Here is an 18,128-nt window from a genome sequence, read left to right as displayed (position 1 = left end):
TAAGCATTTCGAACGGTGCAATTTCTTTTTACCGCATGTAACAATACTGGATAGCCATCGCCAATACCTATGTGCCACCCCCGCTAAATTAGTTTGCCGTCTACCTAAAAAAGGTCAGACCTTCCTCTTTACCGCCCCAGACAGCTTTTTGCCCCCCCCCCCCCCCCCCCCCCATTTTATACCACCAAATATTTTTTCGCGTCGACTGAACGGGATGATACACTAATCGGACTTGTCCAGGAATTTGGGAAAATGCAGACCTCCGCATATCGGGGGTAGCGCCGTAGCGGGTGCGGTCATGACGACACCGGCCATCGCTTTTTAATGTGGACCATCAATCCTGAAATAGTTTATTTCTCTGTGTATAAGTTAAAGATTTAAATTCCAATTATACCATATTTAGCCTGTCTGTTGTAGAATGAGTCCTCGTCTGTATTATTTAGTAGAATTCTGGTTACTTCTTGCTGGCGATGAACAAATGCTCTGAGCGTTTTTTAACGATGTATCAATTTCAATGTATAAGTAGTGTACCAATTTCAAAAAATAATAATTATAATATTTTTCAAGAACCTCTTCCAATTGTAGGTGTATGCGGAGAAGCTTTTGAGAGGTTAATAGATTATTGCTACACTTCTGAGATAGTGATAGAGTCTCATAATGTTAAAGCCTTGCTCTCTGCCGCAAGTATTCTGGATTTTCAGGAGGTGAGCGATAATTATTCTGTTATGATTAATCAATTAATTAACGGAGTGTTTTGCTGGTATTGTAGAGTAATTTTTGTGCAACAAATTATAAAAGAACATGAAATAATCTGTCGTTAGTTTCTAAAACAGCCGTATTTGTTGCAATGTATGTTAAAGTTCATCATGTATTATATCTACTTGATCAAGGTGGTATTAAACTCTTGAGTGGTTAAAACAAAATTACACTGTCACGGTTACAACAAAAATAGCGTAAATATTATTTCCCGCTGGTTGTTTTTAACGTTCTCCTACCACTCAGATCCAAGATGCATGCGAGCAGTTCCTGTTGGACCGGATAACTATTGAGAACTGTGTGAGTATCAGTCTCTACGCCTCCCACCACTCGTGTAACAAGCTATTGGAAGGATCAGACACATATACAAGGTCAGAGTTCATTGAAATAGATTTAATTGTTTGATAATATAGTCTGTTGAGTTTTTAATCTGAATATTTCAAAACCGGGGAATTTTCCGGAGACGTGTGGAAATTTTCGTTTAATGGATACAAAGTTATAATTCGAAATTGGATGTGTTATCCTGAATATGATGATATTTTGCCTTTTTTTTCTTCATGAAGTAAATGTTATATACTATATATATATATATATATATTATACACAAGGACATTGAATTAAAGGATCTGCTTTAAGGTCTTCAGTAGCCTTATGGCATTTTAAAACAGTGAAAATGGCTACCATTAATTATCGGACCTTATTTGGACGGACATTAATTGAGCGCTGGAGGCCCTAACGTTCATCTTAATATCCGTCCAAATAAAGTCCGTTCATTTAAGGTCCGTCCAAGTTAAAGTCCGTTGAATTTTTTTCGAACATTTTTCCACTTCGAACTTTTTGTCCAGAATATGAAAACTATGAGAACTTTATTGTGCCATAAGTTAACGACGGAAAGGTTCTCCTTGGTCTGCCGGAGGCACAGAAAACTCTACTAGTAGGGTAAGGCACGTAATTTTGTCAGGGTACCTAATTTTGTCATTTTGCTCTGAAAAACTGCCTCGGCTCGGAATTTCAGCTTGAAAGAAAAGGTTTGTGTATAAAAAGAAAGCTTAGACTTTGCTGAAACTGCTCCTACAAAGTTTAAGTTTCTAGCTCTTTTGCATCTGTGTAAAAAATGAAGGCGAAACTGTTAACCCGAAAAATAAATAAGATCCTTAAGGTTTTCTTAAGGAATTTTCAAAATTTTGATTTATTGCTATTTCAAAAGTAATTGAGCAAGCTTCATGCCATTGCATATTTCAAATATCTTCTACAGCAGAAGTATACGTACAAATTTTCAAGTCTCTAGCGCAATTATTGTTCAAGTTACAGAGGGTGACAAAATTAGGTTCGATTTTGCCAAAAGTACTTAATTTTGTCAAAAAAATCGACCTTTTTCAAATTTCTTGTAAATCACAGATTGTGTTGAAAATGGCCTTATACAACTATTCTGAAGTTTTTTTGCCCATAGGATATGTATAAGGCACTTATAATAGCATAACACTTATAATAGCATATTTTCGCCGAGAAATATAGATGATCTAATCTGATTTTTTCAATCTAAAATGACTAAAAAAATATTTGATGAAATTACTAAGCAAGTGATCTATCTACAGACATGAAAATTTCAACCTAGACCTAGAACCAATCGTTTTTTAAGATGCGAGTGGTTTCAGGGGCATTTGGGGGCTATTTTCTAAGATTAGATACCCAAAAAGTGTCATCTTTTCATCAAGCTACAAAACTATGAAAACATCATATCTTTGGGATTTTTGAGGTCAATGTTGGTAAAAAAGCGCTCGAATGATGCATCCAGGTAGTCTAAAATACCAAGAAACGGTTACTTTTTGCACAATCTTCAAGTGACAAAATTAGGTTCGGGGTGACAAAATTAAGTAAAGTCACCTAATTTTGTCATTTTTTCAAAATAATTTTTTTGAACATCTTCAACCCCAGCAATTTCGATCATTTTTGTGTTAGAACTTGCCTAGACTGTCTACTATAACATGGTGGAGGTTTCATCTAAATCGGAATTTCAGACGAGGTTAAAACCCATGGTTTATATCAGGCAGTCGGAAAATTGCCAAAAAATGACAAAATTATGTGCTTTACCCTATATGATGTTTTCAAGGGTCACTTGGTGGAAAAAGTCAAGAATAACCTGAATAAGTGACGTTAAGGAAAATTTGATGGACGAAGAAAATTGAAAATTGAAAATAAGACACAAGTCTGGAAATGAGCTGGCGGTGGGATCGAATGATAAATTAGCTAAGACCGACTGAATGATTCAATGAAACAAGAAATATTTTAAGACTGTATAATTGGTGTGGAACAGCCCTTAAACATTCTGCAATTTATGGAGGATTTCTGGAATTTCTGGAAATGATCTTACTTTACCTCACGTTTGCACCCCGACACTAAGTGGACCGACAATGGTATGGGAGTCAAGACTTCATACAAATCTTAATCAGGTAACCGGAAGTTAACCCAGTAGAGGAATCTACGAATCTTTCCTAGCCGTGAAGTAAATATCTACGGTAAGGTAATGCTACGGTAAGGTGGTTAACCTGATCAAACGTAATGAATAAACTCGTTATGCTTCGTATCTCGGTTATCTGAGAAGCTACAACTCTCATTTTTCAGGACAAATATAATTAGAATGGCCAAACACAATTCAATAAAATTTGGCTCGATCCTACTATCCAAACTATCAAATAAATGCGAAAAATCCTTCTCGATCTGTCCTGTCGTCTCTAAGCAATTTCCAAGAAATCCTGACTCTCCTGGAACTCATTGATTATTAACTGAATTGATTATTAACTGAATTGATTATTAACTGAATTATTAACTGAATTGATTATTACCGTTTCTTTGCTCCCCTTGCCACTTTTAGCCGACCTTGACATAATATGGGGTGATTTGAAGTATCTCGCTTAGCAAATGAAGAGTGGACATTTTGGGCTTCCTGGTCTTCTCTTGCCATCTTTGAGGTGACAATGAGCGACGAGGCCAAGTAGACGTTTTCATGATGCAGTTTTTTTCTTTTTTCTGAAAAGCAGTTTTCTCCACGTTTCTTGCAATTTGATCACTTTTTGCGAACAAAATATTTCGAAATTTTACAAGTCTCTCCACAAAAGTTTTTCTCTCTGATAAGATAATCACCCTCGATCAATCTGCAACCTTATATTATTCACAACTAAAGATATTTGACAAACAGGAAAGGTGGCAAAAAGTGGTAAAAGTGAAAAAAAAAACTGAAAAACGTAAACCACACAATATTAAAGTTGCATAACCAATTACAGTACAGCCTACTCAAAAACCCTTTGGAAGCTTCTTGTGTCAGTAGATCGATCTGTCTCTACTATTGGTCTCCTCTCAGCTCCAGTCGTAAGCTATTTTTTTAAATCACCCTCTAGCTGTTCTCAAGAACTTAAACCTGTAAGTGTAAGTGTCTTGAGACTTGTGTTCAAATGGAGATAATGTATAACCTCAAAAAAATGCAGGAGTGTAACAGTGCTGAACTCCCTTGTTCCGCAGAAGTAGTAGAATGTGCTCGACCTGGGGTGTTTCTTAGAAACTAGCTCTCCAATAGTCTGTAATCTTTCTTAGAAATTGTATTGGATCAGATGTCTTGGCGGATTATGTGCCAGGTGTTCTCCTGCACCTTTTCCCCCTCTTGGAAATAGTCCCAGCATTAATTCTAATCATTAGGAATACGATGTGCCTGTAACTGATCAGGTATATCACTGGTTATCATTGGTTATTATTGGTTATCATGGGTTATCATTGGTTCTTATTATGTATGTGCTCTTCGTTATTAATACTCGTATGTGCTCTATCAATCGGTATACTAATCACAATGGACACTCGTCGCGTGAGTGAGAGAGAGAGAGAGAGAGAGAGAGAGAGAGAGAGGGAGGGAGAGAGAGAGAGAGAGAGAGAGAGAGAGAGAGAGAGAGAGAGAGAGAGAGAGAGAGAGAGAGAGAGAGAGAGAGAGAGAGAGAGAGAGAGAGAGAGAGAGAGAGAGGGAGAGGGAGAGGGAGAGGGAGAGGGAGAGGGAGAGGGAGAGGGAGAGGGAGAGGGAGAGGGAGAGGGAGAGGGAGAGGGAGAGGGAGAGGGAGAGGGAGAGGGAGAGGGAGAGGGAGAGGGAGAGGGAGAGGGAGAGGGAGAGGGAGAGGGAGAGGGAGAGGGAGAGGGAGAGGGAGAGGGAGAGGGAGAGGGAGAGGGAGAGGGAGAGGGAGAGGGAGAGGGAGAGGGAGAGGGAGAGGGAGAGGGAGAGGGAGAGGGAGAGGGAGAGGGAGAGGGAGAGGGAGAGGGAGAGGGAGAGGGAGAGGGAGAGGGAGAGGGAGAGGGAGAGGGAGAGGGAGAGGGAGAGGGAGAGGGAGAGGGAGAGGGAGAGGGAGAGGGAGAGGGAGAGGGAGAGGGAGAGGGAGAGGGAGAGGGAGAGGGAGAGGGAGAGGGAGAGGGAGAGGGAGAGGGAGAGGGAGAGGGAGAGGGAGAGCCAAAGTGATCATGAGGCAAGGGTCAGGTTGTTTCAATCATTATTTTATACCATACATTTGGTGGAAAAGGAACATTTCATATTTGTAACTTGCCTGTTCCTTTCGTGGCCTGGATGAACATGTGTCCAAGTATTGGTATAGGGATTTGGAAGTTGAATGAAAGTAAAATAGTTAAAGTAGTTAAATGAAAGCGTAATTATATTCATAACACTGCACACTCTCCTCCTTTTAGTACAAACAGGTCCGTATGAAAAAAAATCGATCTGCCGACACTAGATTCAAGAAGCTTTCAAAGGATTTTTGACGTTTTTGGGTTTCATTAGGTGCCCTTTATTGCTGACCAACTTATCATTACTCGTATGTGTTCTATCAATCGGTATACTAATCACGATGGACACTCGTCGCCTGGGCCACGTACAAACTCCAATTACAGCGCTTTGAATGGAGAAAGAGAGAGAGGGTTCCCTCCCTTCCTTTGTTATGAAACATGTTAATCTTGAGCCAAATTGATCATGAGGCAAGGGTCAGGTTGTTTCAATCATTATTTTACACTGTACATTTGGTAGAAAAGGAACATTTTATATTTGTTACTTGCCTGTTCCTTTCGTGGCCTGGATGAACATGTGTCCAAGTATTGTAACCCTCGTGACATGACATGCTATATCAAGCAAATCTTTGTATCGTTTTGCGCAGTTGTTCGTGCATTTCAACTACAATATCTTTGTTCGAATTTTGTACTTTTTTAACTTTTTTAACTTCTCCAAGAGATAGCGCTACATTAAGTGTCTGGCAAAAGTATTAGAGGTTCTGCCATTTGCTTTCGGGAGATCAAAGTGTTCACTCTCTATCTTGATTATAACTGCAGTGCATTAAATATTCCCTTATATGGTAAATTATGGTTAAGATGATGTGTATTACATTAAAGAGAAACTTGGTTAAATCGACATTTGGATATTTACCATTTAGACAAGTTTGCGCTCTGATTTTAGTTGTTTGTCCGTTAAAAGCATGTCGATTATCTCGGTTACTACAGAAAACCAAAACAATAATAACCAAAACAATAATAACCTTAAAACTGTATGTCTTTCAACAGCAATTTCTTCCAAAACTCATTAACCTCTCCAACCAACCTCCACTGTAAAGAGATTCACCGTCCAGTCACAGCTGATGATCCCGGCAACTGGCTCTCTAATATATCGGTTTTCTTTCCTTTCCACTTAGTCACTTGTTCACTGAAGTTATTCTCATCACCGCACGTCAGTTCAACCAGTATAACATGTTTGGAGCTATCTGACCAACCTATAGTATCCAGCCTCTCAGCAGTGCTTTAGATATGCTCAGGGAATTGGGCAGGTTATTTATCTTCGTCCTACAGCATCCTCAATTCTTTTGCATCACTAAAGATGTCCTTCTTTATCTCGCACCCCGTGTGCTCTCTGGGCGCGTACACCCCTGGTGATCCGCCAGACTTGCTCCAGCCTCCAGTGGAACCCCTGTAACATCTCTTTATTTGCACCGCTTGGAGATCCTGGCAACAGATCAGACTACCAGGGTGTGCTTGATGTCGCACTGCTATCCCTCAACACTCAACAGATTGAGTCACAATTAGATATGGAAGAGTTATAGTCATAGTTAGATTATTTTATAGTTTGTTACGCGTTTCATTTTATAAACACTATGTGTTAGAATAGTGTTGTAAATTACTATATTGAATACTCCCCTCAATTCTGTTCATTAACAGCCCAAGAAGCTCCAGTCATCCTGCCCATTTAATTGTAAATTACACATACTGAATTGTCACGGAACTCGGTGTAAAACATTAACCTTAAGAATAATTTATTATGTTAAACTCAACAATCGTGTAAGGCAAAGTTTATATATAATACTACTATACTATCTTACTATATATAAAGCGAGACGATATATATGGTTCCGTGCCATTTTACTGACACCATGGCATCAACTTTAACGCGACTTTCCGCAAAAACCGTAAAAGATATACAACTGAAACTTTTTTGACTGGGTCAAATGCTTTAATGGCCTTCAAATCAGCATGAAAAAGTAAAAAATTGGCCAAGGAATAAGAATTTTAGTGCCCAAAATTTGGACTCCCAAGTGGTGTCAAAAACGCAAATTAAATAGGTAATAATTATTTTAGTCTCTCGAGTCTTGACACCACTTTAGGGTAGACGGGTTCCTGCTAGTATATATAAACTACACGAACCTGTTCAAGAATAACCCAACCTGATGGTACCTAAAGGCTAAAAGTTTGGTGATTGGTTTAGCTAGGTGCGTGATTCCCGCACCTGCATGTTGCCTCTGCATCCTACACTACTAACACGTTGTAAGGTTATAAGATTTTCCAATTATTCTCGATGGTTCTAAAGCTGTTAATCCTGTGTGACCTTTGATCCTATACCCCTCATCGGAGGTCCTGGAACCACATATCTGTTTTGTTGTTTTGTAGTGCATTCTAATCATGGATCATCCTTTGATCGGACTCCTTGTAGCGTTGTTACTGTGCGTAACCCTTGTTGGGGCGGCAACACACTTTGCCCTTTCGCAGGACTCATCAGTTCTTTCACCTACGTCAGCAATATTTTCCAGCCGCCACAAGGTCTCTCTCTTTCAGGTAGCTAGTAGTCTCACCTACGTCAGCAATCTTTCTCAGTCGTCATTAGGACTGTCGATAGTTTCTTCCGTTTTCCCGTTTTACCTAGAAGCAAGCCAATCCGTTTTACCTAGAAGTAAGCCAATCTCCTAACAATACTGTTCCTTGGTATCCAATATGATTGATTTTGGACACGAAGGGAAACACACAAATTTGGCTTGGAAACTTCGTTTATTACATCGCTAGAGCCTACAAAAAAGAAATAAATTAGTCAGATAAAATCAATCATAATACTCAGTCAAAGAGATTCAAAAATTTATAAAAAGGTCATGATTAGAGAATATCATGAAAGTCGATCAGCAATTGGAATACGATAAAATTGTTTCACTGATAACGTGGTAGATAAAATTTATAAGGAAAAATGACGCAAAATTGGCACAAAATTGTTAAAATTAATTAATTACAGATATTGGTAAAAACCACAAAAAAACTATCTTTTAATTTCCATCCTATTTAAACCCCAAACATTAGTTCTAAACTTTGCACAAAATCTAGCCTCTTCCCTATCTAATAGGGAAGGTTTAGTCTTTTTCACAATCCCGAATTTGAAACAGTCAAAACTGAAAGTGTCCTTGTGTACATCGTAACAATGCATTGATAAGGCTGAGTGCTCGTAGAGGGCACGGTCGTCAATGTTGAACTTGTTCCGGTGCCCATTGAGCCTAATGTGGAATGGAGTCAACGTCTGCCCAAAGTAAGTGTCCTCAGATCCCTCAATAGTCCTACACTGCTGGCATTGTGCAACGTAAATAATGTGCTTATCTTTGCACGTGAGGGATTCGTCTAGATTAAGCTCCATGCCGTTGACCATGATCTTAGAGTCAAGATCGAACAATACCGGGCAAGTCTTGCATCCAGGTGCTGAGCACTTCTGTGATGTTTTTTGGGGACATACATTTGGTATCCAATATTCATTCTGTAAACCTTGTAACTGGTCACAAACACAATTATCACCGTTAAATTCGGGCGGACAACGACATAAATAAAAGATTCCAACGATTACCAGCATAATGATTGTAAAGGGAAAAGCACGTACGATAAATAACCTACTATTAGGGATTATGCAATATTCTATACGTCACTAGACATGCTATATATCATTTACTTTTGAAGTCCGAGATTTTTAAAAGTTGCGACCTTGTCTTTGATCTCCACTATCAATTATCGCTATTTTCTTCAGAACCGTTTAAATATTTCCCCAGATTCCCTTTCATCTTGCTGTTAACTTAACCACACACAGGACCACAAAACATCTTTAACTTTTCTATTGCTATTTTATTCACTAAGTCACACATATTCATTAAAAGTTGGAACAATTCGGTATTCAATATTCATGAATAGTGAATACCAACTAGCAATTGCTTCACTGTTGTATCACCCTTTAGGTCATCGTCTCAAGGTTCATCACGCAAAGAACGGAAGCTTTCAGATTTAATGCAGATCAAAGTGGTCTCAACCCATCTTGAGTCTAGGACTAGCTGCAAATATTACTTTATAGAAAATCGTGATTGAAAAGGAGTATAATATTACATATAAAAGAAGAACTTGACTATGTTGAGTGATCATTTAGGTAAAATATTCGTTCAATTAAAGTAAGAATCGTTCGTTCGGGATACGATTCACGATGGGACCACTGGAAGCGCATTGCACTAGAGATTTTTCGCGCGCTGAGTGTTGCCAGGCAAATATTTCATCATGATTCCCATTGGCTTCCAGCTCTATCTTTACTTGGCATATCATTAGTTCATGTTTCAGTTTTAAAGAGAATCCTTTGTTCTGCATCCCAGTATAAATTTTATCAGTTAACTTTTTGATGAAGTTGACTATCAAATGTGCGTAAAGTAATCAGTTTTCGACAGACCACTGCAAGAGAACTTCATTTTTATCCTACCCAGAAAACTGAGAATATATTGGAAATCATCTCAACTTTATGTGTGCAAATTTTCAGAATGGCTCGACAAGATGGTTTCGAGATAGAGATGATCAAACACGATGTTTCTGTGTTATTTTAATACATTCGCGTGCAATTTTTAACGCCAATTGTAAGATGTAAGCATTGAACGCCAATTGTAAGCATTGAAAATATTAGAGATTTGATAGAATAGTGCATTGTAACAGAATATAATAACACATAGTATTAGAAAGATTAGTTACCACAATAGCTCGATCATGAGATCAGTGGACTGTTTGGATGCTTTCAATGTGAGTAGTAAGCTGGATGTGGGTTCGATTCTCACCGGGGGTTGAAATCTTCGATTTCAAATCCCGGTGAGATTCGAACCCACATCCAGCTTAATGTTTTTGCTTTATCCATTAAGTTTATAAATATAAGATATCATTGAGATAAACAAATTAGGTTATTAGTTAGATTAAAACACTACCACAAATATAATACTCCATCATTCACTTTATTACTGAGTACTGACACGTAATAAAGTTGACTATAAAATGTGCGTAAAGTAATCAGTTTTCGACAGACCACTGCAAGAGAACCTCATTATTAGCCCTCCCAGAAAACTCAGAATATATTGGACATCATCTTAGCTTTATGTGTGCAAATTTCCAGAATGGCACGACAGAATGGTTTAGAGATAGAGATGATCAAAGACGATGTTTCTGTGTTATTGTAATACATTCGCGTGCAATTTTGAACGCCAATCTTAACAATATAACAATTGAAAATGTTATCAGTTTGATCGAATAGTGCATTGTAGCACAATATAATAACACATAGTATCAAAACGACCAGTTACCACAATGGCTCGGTCATGACAGCAAAAGACCAATTCTATATATTGACACAAGCAATATGTAAACTCAGTGTGGGTTCGAGTCTGACCAGGGGTTAAATTCTACGATTTCAAAGATTTCGAAGATTTCAACACCTGGCCAGACTCAAACCCACATCTGGTCGAATGCTTTTGCTTTATCTATATTATTTATAAATATAAGTTAAATACAATATCTTATTGAGATAAACAAATAAAGTCAGTAGTTAGATTAATACACGAACACAGATATAATCATTGACATTATTACTAACACGTAATTTGCCATAACTCCGGATTGGAAATATGTTCCCAAGGCCCAATTATTCTCAAACCCCATCGATATTGAAAGTCTGAAAATGATTCAAAACTACCACTACTTACTCTCATTCTGTTGAACAATCAGTAAGAAGAGTTTTGATGATTAAATGTGAATCCTATCTCAGAAAATGGATTCCATGATGCGTTTGATATTGGTTACGCGAACCAGGATTTGCTCCTTGATGAGCATTGTAGCGTTTACCTTCAAAAAGCAATACTGGCCAGTGCGAAAAGCCTGCTGGCTTTGGATCAATTCATTATATTATATTCGACCGACCATATCATGCATATTCAAATTTTAACTCTTAACTGACATTGATTGCTTTTTTTACAATTCATAGATTTTACATTCGCGCCTTCCGTAAAGTAGAGCAAGATTCTGAAATTTCAGCAGGCAAACTGGACTTTATCAATGTTGTTGAAAGAGTTTCTAAAGATGATCAAGAAAGTTACTGAAACGATTCCGTCTATCCTACATAACAGTCTATCCTACATAACAGTATTTTAGGCCTCGTTTGCAAAATTTTAGCGCACAGAATTAAACCAAGTTCTGCTGTGTTGCGAGCAGCGATAGAAGGAAGTTTTCTCCAACAGTTGAAGAGCGAGGGGTAGTGTGAACGAGTTCATCAGTTCATTCTTTTCTTTTGTGGCAGAATTAACTCCCTGTCAAAGATTAATAATGTGAAACGAATTTGAAACATAACCTCAGCAAGTCGTGAGTTGTGTCAAAATTGTATGATAGATAATAATCTCGGAACTTTCTAAATCTTAATAACATTTTTTCATCAGCATTGGCAAATAATTGGCAATAGTAATTTTGCTTCAACTTACATTTGTTCTCGGAGAAGGAATGTTACACTTTTACATGGTCCTGGCCTGATCGGCAATACTATTCGCTACTTTTCAGGATTTAATCCCTGAAATTTTGTACAATGCTAGCAGGAATTACGAAATCTATTCGAAGGTTATTTAGTTTGTTCCTCAAACCGCTCCACAAAATACTCCACAACTCCCTCTCTACTTCTCCCGCTTCCCCATCAACATTTCACTACCACTCCTCCCCCGCCCCCGAAGAGGAAAGGTCACCATTTCTACTCACACTCACAACACAGCACTCAGTCTTGGTCCAAGAAAGCAAAAGATGATCTACTCGCTACGGTACAGGAGAATATTTCTGCAATGGCCATCAATCTACGTTGGAAAGAGTTATTTGCTAACACTCAACCGACACTCTCAACAAACATTTGAAGTAGACTTACACCTGTGCTCCACGTCTAGTAGACCAGAGAAATCTGGGCCAAGACTTCTGAAATAGAGGAGATACCACATCAAGAGGGCCGGGGGGGGGGGGCCGGGGGGCCGGGGGTAAGGGATCATGTATTAACTGTTTTTAGGATAATAATTAAGACACCCACCCCCTTTTACCGGCTTTTGTGGTACTAACTGTTGAGAAATCACTGTACTATGTCTTGGTTTATAAAATAAGATACCCACCCAGAAATTGCTTTAAACAGCTCATTAAATATGACTTTTTAGTTTTAAAAGGATCCGATATTGAATGTAAACAATGAAACTAACAGTTGAGATATCTATGCTTAATTAAAAACATACACTAACACACGCCCACATGTTTACAGATTACAATTACACACATGGCATGTATGTAATGTGTACTATACATATCACACATCATTTAAGAACCAGTAGTTGAAATACATTTTAAAATAAATTAAACACTGCACCTTCTCAAACGGAAAAGTCAACAAAGCCAAAGGCCACTTTTTAAAATTATACAAAAGATCAATCGCACTCTGTTTAATAAATTATATCTTAATTTACTAACTGTTTTTGGGCAAATTAGACCTAAGACTCACTATTTAGTAGCATACAGTACAAACTGTTTTTCTGGGAAATGAGCAGCAGATCCACCACTTAGTACAAAAGTACTAACTGTGTTTTGGAAGAATATATGACACATCACCCCAACGTCACGTACAGTTAACAGTACTCAGTACCTGATCCCGGGGTCCCCCTCCTCCCCCGGTAAAATATTACCAATATCTCTTTATCTAAGGACTATTTAAAATAGTATTACAGTACTTACCAAACGGTGTGTGTCAGAGGGAGTTGTAAGGGCTATCAAACTAGGAATTTTAAGATGTTGCACAGATTTGTATTTCTGAGTTCTCCAGTCACCACTATTTCAGTCAGCACAATCTCTCTCTCTCTCTCTATTCTACGATTTTGGTATCATTAGCACAACAAATAACAATGTAGCCATTACAGCAGCTAGCGACAAGTAAGTTTATCCTAAAAGTAACGAAGCACATGCTCATTTAAAAACCTTCAAATTAAATAGATCAGAAGATAACTATAAACTGATCATGATTAGAACAAAAACAACACAGTGCTTGGTCGTTGTTTTAAAGTTTGAAAACAGTGCATGTGGCCTTCCATCAAGAACACGGAATTATGTGATCATACAAGAAAGACAGATCTTAATAATATTTAACATCATTTGCATCAGGCTTAGTTGTTTGAAATAAATTACCTCATACAGCTGAAGACCAACAATGATTGGAGAGGAGGAAAAAATATCAAACAGAATAATCATATGTATTGTGAGCCAACCAGGGGTAGATGAGGCATCCATCTCTCCAACGGTTTTGACATCATCGAAATCATCTTACCGTCATCTGAATAAAGGTCATGTTAATTATCTCAATTATACATTAGCCAGTTGCAGTATTGAATTAGCCAGATGCTTAGCAATGCGCATAAATGTGCTCAGTGCATTCTTGGAATTTTCACAAGTTTTATTTCAGCCCGACAATGAAAATAATATCAGATCAGTGGTACTTAGATCGAATCCAAATAAAATCAACAAAGTGGCCGCTTTTTATGCACAATTTTTAAAAAAATGTATATTTGGACTATTCATATGTGCACAGATAACTGCATCAAGGTAATGATAATAATAATCCTATACATTTGCATAATTGAAACAATTATGGCCCCTTATTGTGGGCAGAATATGTGTTTTTGTTGAAGTGTCCTGGTATAAAACTTATCTGAGTGACTGCATAGGGATAAATACTAGGACCTACTAAACTCAAAACAAAATGCAGCCACCTAATTAAGATACTGAATTATTTACTTCACTTTAATTATGATGGCCAAACGTGACAAGCTTGTATCTAAACAAATAAAAACATGATCAATGATATGACGTACATGTAGCGCGTGGTCAAGCGCAACTAGCAGAGCCAAACGGAATAGAAATAGCGCAGTGCTTTTCAACAGTCCCATTATGTCACAGTTAATTATCAATCAAAATAACTGACCACTGATCAGCCCTACATTACATGACAAACACCCAACACTCATACTTTAATCAGAAACACTCACTGAGTGAAAAATGTAATACCTTGGGAACAAGAAATTTGGGATACATAACATTTTGATGCATAAGTGCATCCCTTTCTGATCTTCTGGATCAATTTTACAAAATTCAGAGAACAATTCCAACACTATACCGGTTTTACATTATACAACTAATAGAATTCTAAGGATAAACACAATAATCTATCTTTCTAATTGCTATGTTAATTGTTAAATAGCAACATTTCGGGGTTGATTCATACTCTGCACTGCAAGGTTACAGTTTCATTTTAATAGAAATTTGAGTAATAATGCCTGTAACAATGTTTTAATAAATCATAGTGTGTTAAAGGATACAAATGGAGTGATGTGCTTTATGGCTACCATCATTGAGTGCATTGAGTTATGTAACCTAAAAGGTGTCCAGTTTTGGATTGGGAATTGAGTGGGGCAGTATCTGTGCAGCCCTAAAACCAAGAGTAGACTTGGTTGTGGGGTTGCACAGATACTTCCCATGTATTATAGAACTATGATCATAATAAACTACTTTTAGGATAAGAGTGAGAAATAGTGAAACAAACTTTTTAGTGAAACAAATTTAAAATAATGCAAGGGTAGGGGTAACAGATAGTTATTATGACTTTAGGAACCTTAACCTTATTCCTAACCAAACTGTTGTGTACTCAATTTAAATGTCTAACTAGCCTTTGATAATGGTGGGTTGTCTTGGATACTGCATTTCCAACTTGGTGCACGCCAGGTTTAAAATAAAATTATTTCCCTCACTTGCTTGGATTAGATTGGCTCACTCCAATGTTAAGACTGCGTCGTCACCACTAACCAGTAGATTCATCATACATGAACTGTAGGCACCTAAATTGAATTGATTAGAATAAGTATGTCAAAGATTTCGTTTTCCCTAATAGAAGTTTCGATAGTAAATAAAAGGAAAAATGTGTCAAAATGTATTTAATATACATTCAATTAAATCAAGTGATGCTATTGGCAGAGCACAATCAAATTTTTAGTGTTGCAATTGGCAGAGCACAATATTTTAAATCTTTAACAATCTAATATATAAAAGTTTCAAAACGCATGATCTGCTCCATTATTTAGACTCCATTAAAGGGGCAGGGATGAGATTGTAGGAGACTTCTGATAGATGGATCTCATGTTTGGTGTCCACCTTCTTTCCCCGGTACTTAATTAAAAGAATATCCATTTGAGCATATATATTTTTACAATTGGTCAAAATATGGGTAAAAAGAAACAATAAACATATAATAACATTTATTGGAATGCGAGAATTTGTATTGTGGCAGGTGGTTGATTTAAGTGCTCCAAGAAATAATTTTACTTTACAATAGGAAATGATGAGTGGCAGGATTTGTAGCCCACTAATAAACATTCATCTTCAAATCTTTCGAAAATGGCATTATCTCATAGAGCAATATATTCTTGGTTTAAAAAGACAAAAAAGACATTTTCAAAAGAAGCCTATAGAAGAAATTCTGCTTGTGTGCTTGTAAGAAATATCAATCATCTATACGATGGGAGTTGGGACATAAGATTAAAGGCTCATAATGTTAAGTTATAGAAGTCAAGCACATTGATGCATTTGGGACAAGCCATTAGAACTCACTGTACGGCCTCAAGTAGGAAATATTGTGTGCTTCGTCATGGAGATGGTATGTGAGAATTCATAGACCTGTGATCTACAACAATCAATATGTTACCAATGATTTGAATATCTTTGAAAGTGTCAGATCGAGGATTCAATGAAATCTTCTTTGGAGATTTTCACTTTATATCAAAGAATAGGTGATATGATGTTCTATTCTTCATATATGTATTTACAAAAGGTCGTGAGCATACAGTCTCAAGTCTACAAACATCATTTCCCGAAACTTGTGGACGATATCAAATTTAAAGCTGGAAAAATATCAGCCAACAATACAATTTGCTTAAATAGTAAAGAATACGAAAGTTAACATCAAACTAGGCGGTTTGTTTGCTCATAAGTAGTCATTTCTTCTGCATTAGAATTAGCGCTCGATTCATCAGGCTATCTATCTATGCACAACAATAAAAATGTATATAAGCTATATTAAAATGACTCTAGATGCATCAATTACCAAATAATTAATTGTTTCAAAATTTATATACTGTGGTCGTACGTCGATTTTTTAATTCAAAACATGGAAATGGGTAGCGCATGGTCGCGCGCGCAACAATAAGGTCGCATTTGTGATTTCAATATTTTACATGACGTACGCGTAACGCGCGGACGCAAGCGCGACTAGCAGCGCCAAACGGGATAGAAAATAGCGCGGCTCTATTCAACGTGGTCCCATCGTGCGATTTTGGGCTAAAAATTCTGGTTGATAGTTTCATCAATTCACCATGACGTATCAGTCGGAACTCGCAAACATCTCCTCATGGATGTAAATTAAATTATTTTGGAATTGTTTTCAAGCATAATCAGCTTCCTTCAGTCCAATTTTCATTCAAATAAGGTAATAAATCTCCACGATTATCTACCGTAATGATCTCAGAAATGGTGTATGTTCGTATGCATGTAATAGGCATATATACCCGATACCGTCCACTGTCCAATTTAACCATTTATTGAATAACTTTCATCTGAGCCGAACTTCGTGCGTGCTTTTACCTCCCGACTAAGATAGATTAACTCAGTAGTCAGTTATAATTGTAATGAGTTATTCAGAAAGAACACGCACAATAGTCTAGTCTTGCTCCCAGACAAGCCGGTTGTATCAGGATGCCGCGTATTTTGCGGGTGCCATGATGCGCGGCTCATATAATTCCATAGAAACCCTCAGCCTCATGTAGTTATTAGTGAGGTCAGCATTTCTTATTACTCTATTAATATAATTAGATTTCAATATGTGTGTCACGAGACTCGGGTTTTATGGGTTTGCAGCCGAACTAAACGGTCGTACCTTAAATGTAACCACATTCATAACCCTAACTCTACACAGCATATATAAGTTCGTTTAGCTTGTCAAGTGACCAAAATTTGTTTTCCCTTAACTTCTCAGAGAGGCATTTTAACCTTATGTCATGGGGGTTGATTCGGAATCAGCGTCTAAAATTACTTCGAAGGGAGCTAATTTTAAACCCTTAGGGCCCTTTCAGAAAATAATCTAAAATCGGAATGATTAACTGGAAACCAATATGACGATACTACAAGCGTGAGCGGACCAAGATCTTGATGAGGTTAGAATAAGCGATTACAGGTACAAGACTCGGACTTGTTTATGGAAAAACACGCCCTGTTTACGCCCAGAATTAATCAAAAGTTCCCGACTCGTCATTAGTCACAACTTTCAATTGTTATAATCCCGTTTGCCACACACATCGTAACACCCCTTTCACGATTCCATGAGATGTGGTTATTGTTACGTTCTTCTGGTAAGGTTATCGTCCAAACATTCGTACCATACAATGAACTAACAAATTTTACTTCGAGCTCAAATCGTGAGTAAACATGATTTTGTGCATTGTATTTCAATACATCTGCATTCACATAACCACGAAAAGTTATAGTACCACGAATGAAACGTTATAGTATATAAAAAAAATATAGTTTTTATAAAAATAGAACAATTGAGAATTTAGATTGAACAAAGTGGTCTTTATCATAGCACGGACATTGATGAGGTAGCATAACCTGTACGTGCCTATTAGATCACAGTGTGTCATTGTGGTGCTTCCTTTCCCTTTTAT

The 18,128-nt window shown here is 37.4% G+C and overlaps 1 protein-coding gene and 1 long non-coding RNA gene across 3 annotated transcripts in view; one reads left to right on the top strand and one right to left on the bottom strand.

Moving 5' to 3' along the window:
- LOC134818964 (kelch-like protein diablo) overlaps positions 1-18,128 on the top strand; it is a 56,092-nt gene that overhangs the window by 2,659 nt on the left and 35,305 nt on the right. Inside the window, exons 3-4 of the mRNA XM_063828706.1 lie at positions 586-704; positions 1,003-1,127. Coding sequence (XP_063684776.1) covers positions 586-704; positions 1,003-1,127 — 244 coding nt within the window. The remainder of the gene's footprint in view (positions 1-585; positions 705-1,002; positions 1,128-18,128) is intronic.
- On the bottom strand, positions 11,208-15,269 carry LOC134817915 (uncharacterized). 2 transcript variants are annotated; one of them, XR_010160584.1, is made up of 5 exons: positions 15,165-15,269; positions 13,549-13,693; positions 13,102-13,233; positions 11,829-11,914; positions 11,208-11,660 (listed from the first exon to the last, which is right to left on the bottom strand). It is a non-coding gene; the product is annotated as an uncharacterized LOC134817915 (long non-coding RNA). The 2 variants fall into 2 exon arrangements; XR_010160585.1 differs by lacking the exon at positions 13,102-13,233.

The sequence above is a fragment of the Bolinopsis microptera genome, chromosome 7 (assembly GCF_026151205.1).
Source record: "Bolinopsis microptera isolate Bmic1 chromosome 7, MBARI_Bmic_1.0, whole genome shotgun sequence".
NCBI classification, from domain to species: domain Eukaryota; kingdom Metazoa; phylum Ctenophora; class Tentaculata; order Lobata; family Bolinopsidae; genus Bolinopsis; species Bolinopsis microptera.
The sequence above is the reverse complement of the archived record's forward strand: the minus strand, read 5'-3'. Positions and strand labels throughout refer to the sequence as shown.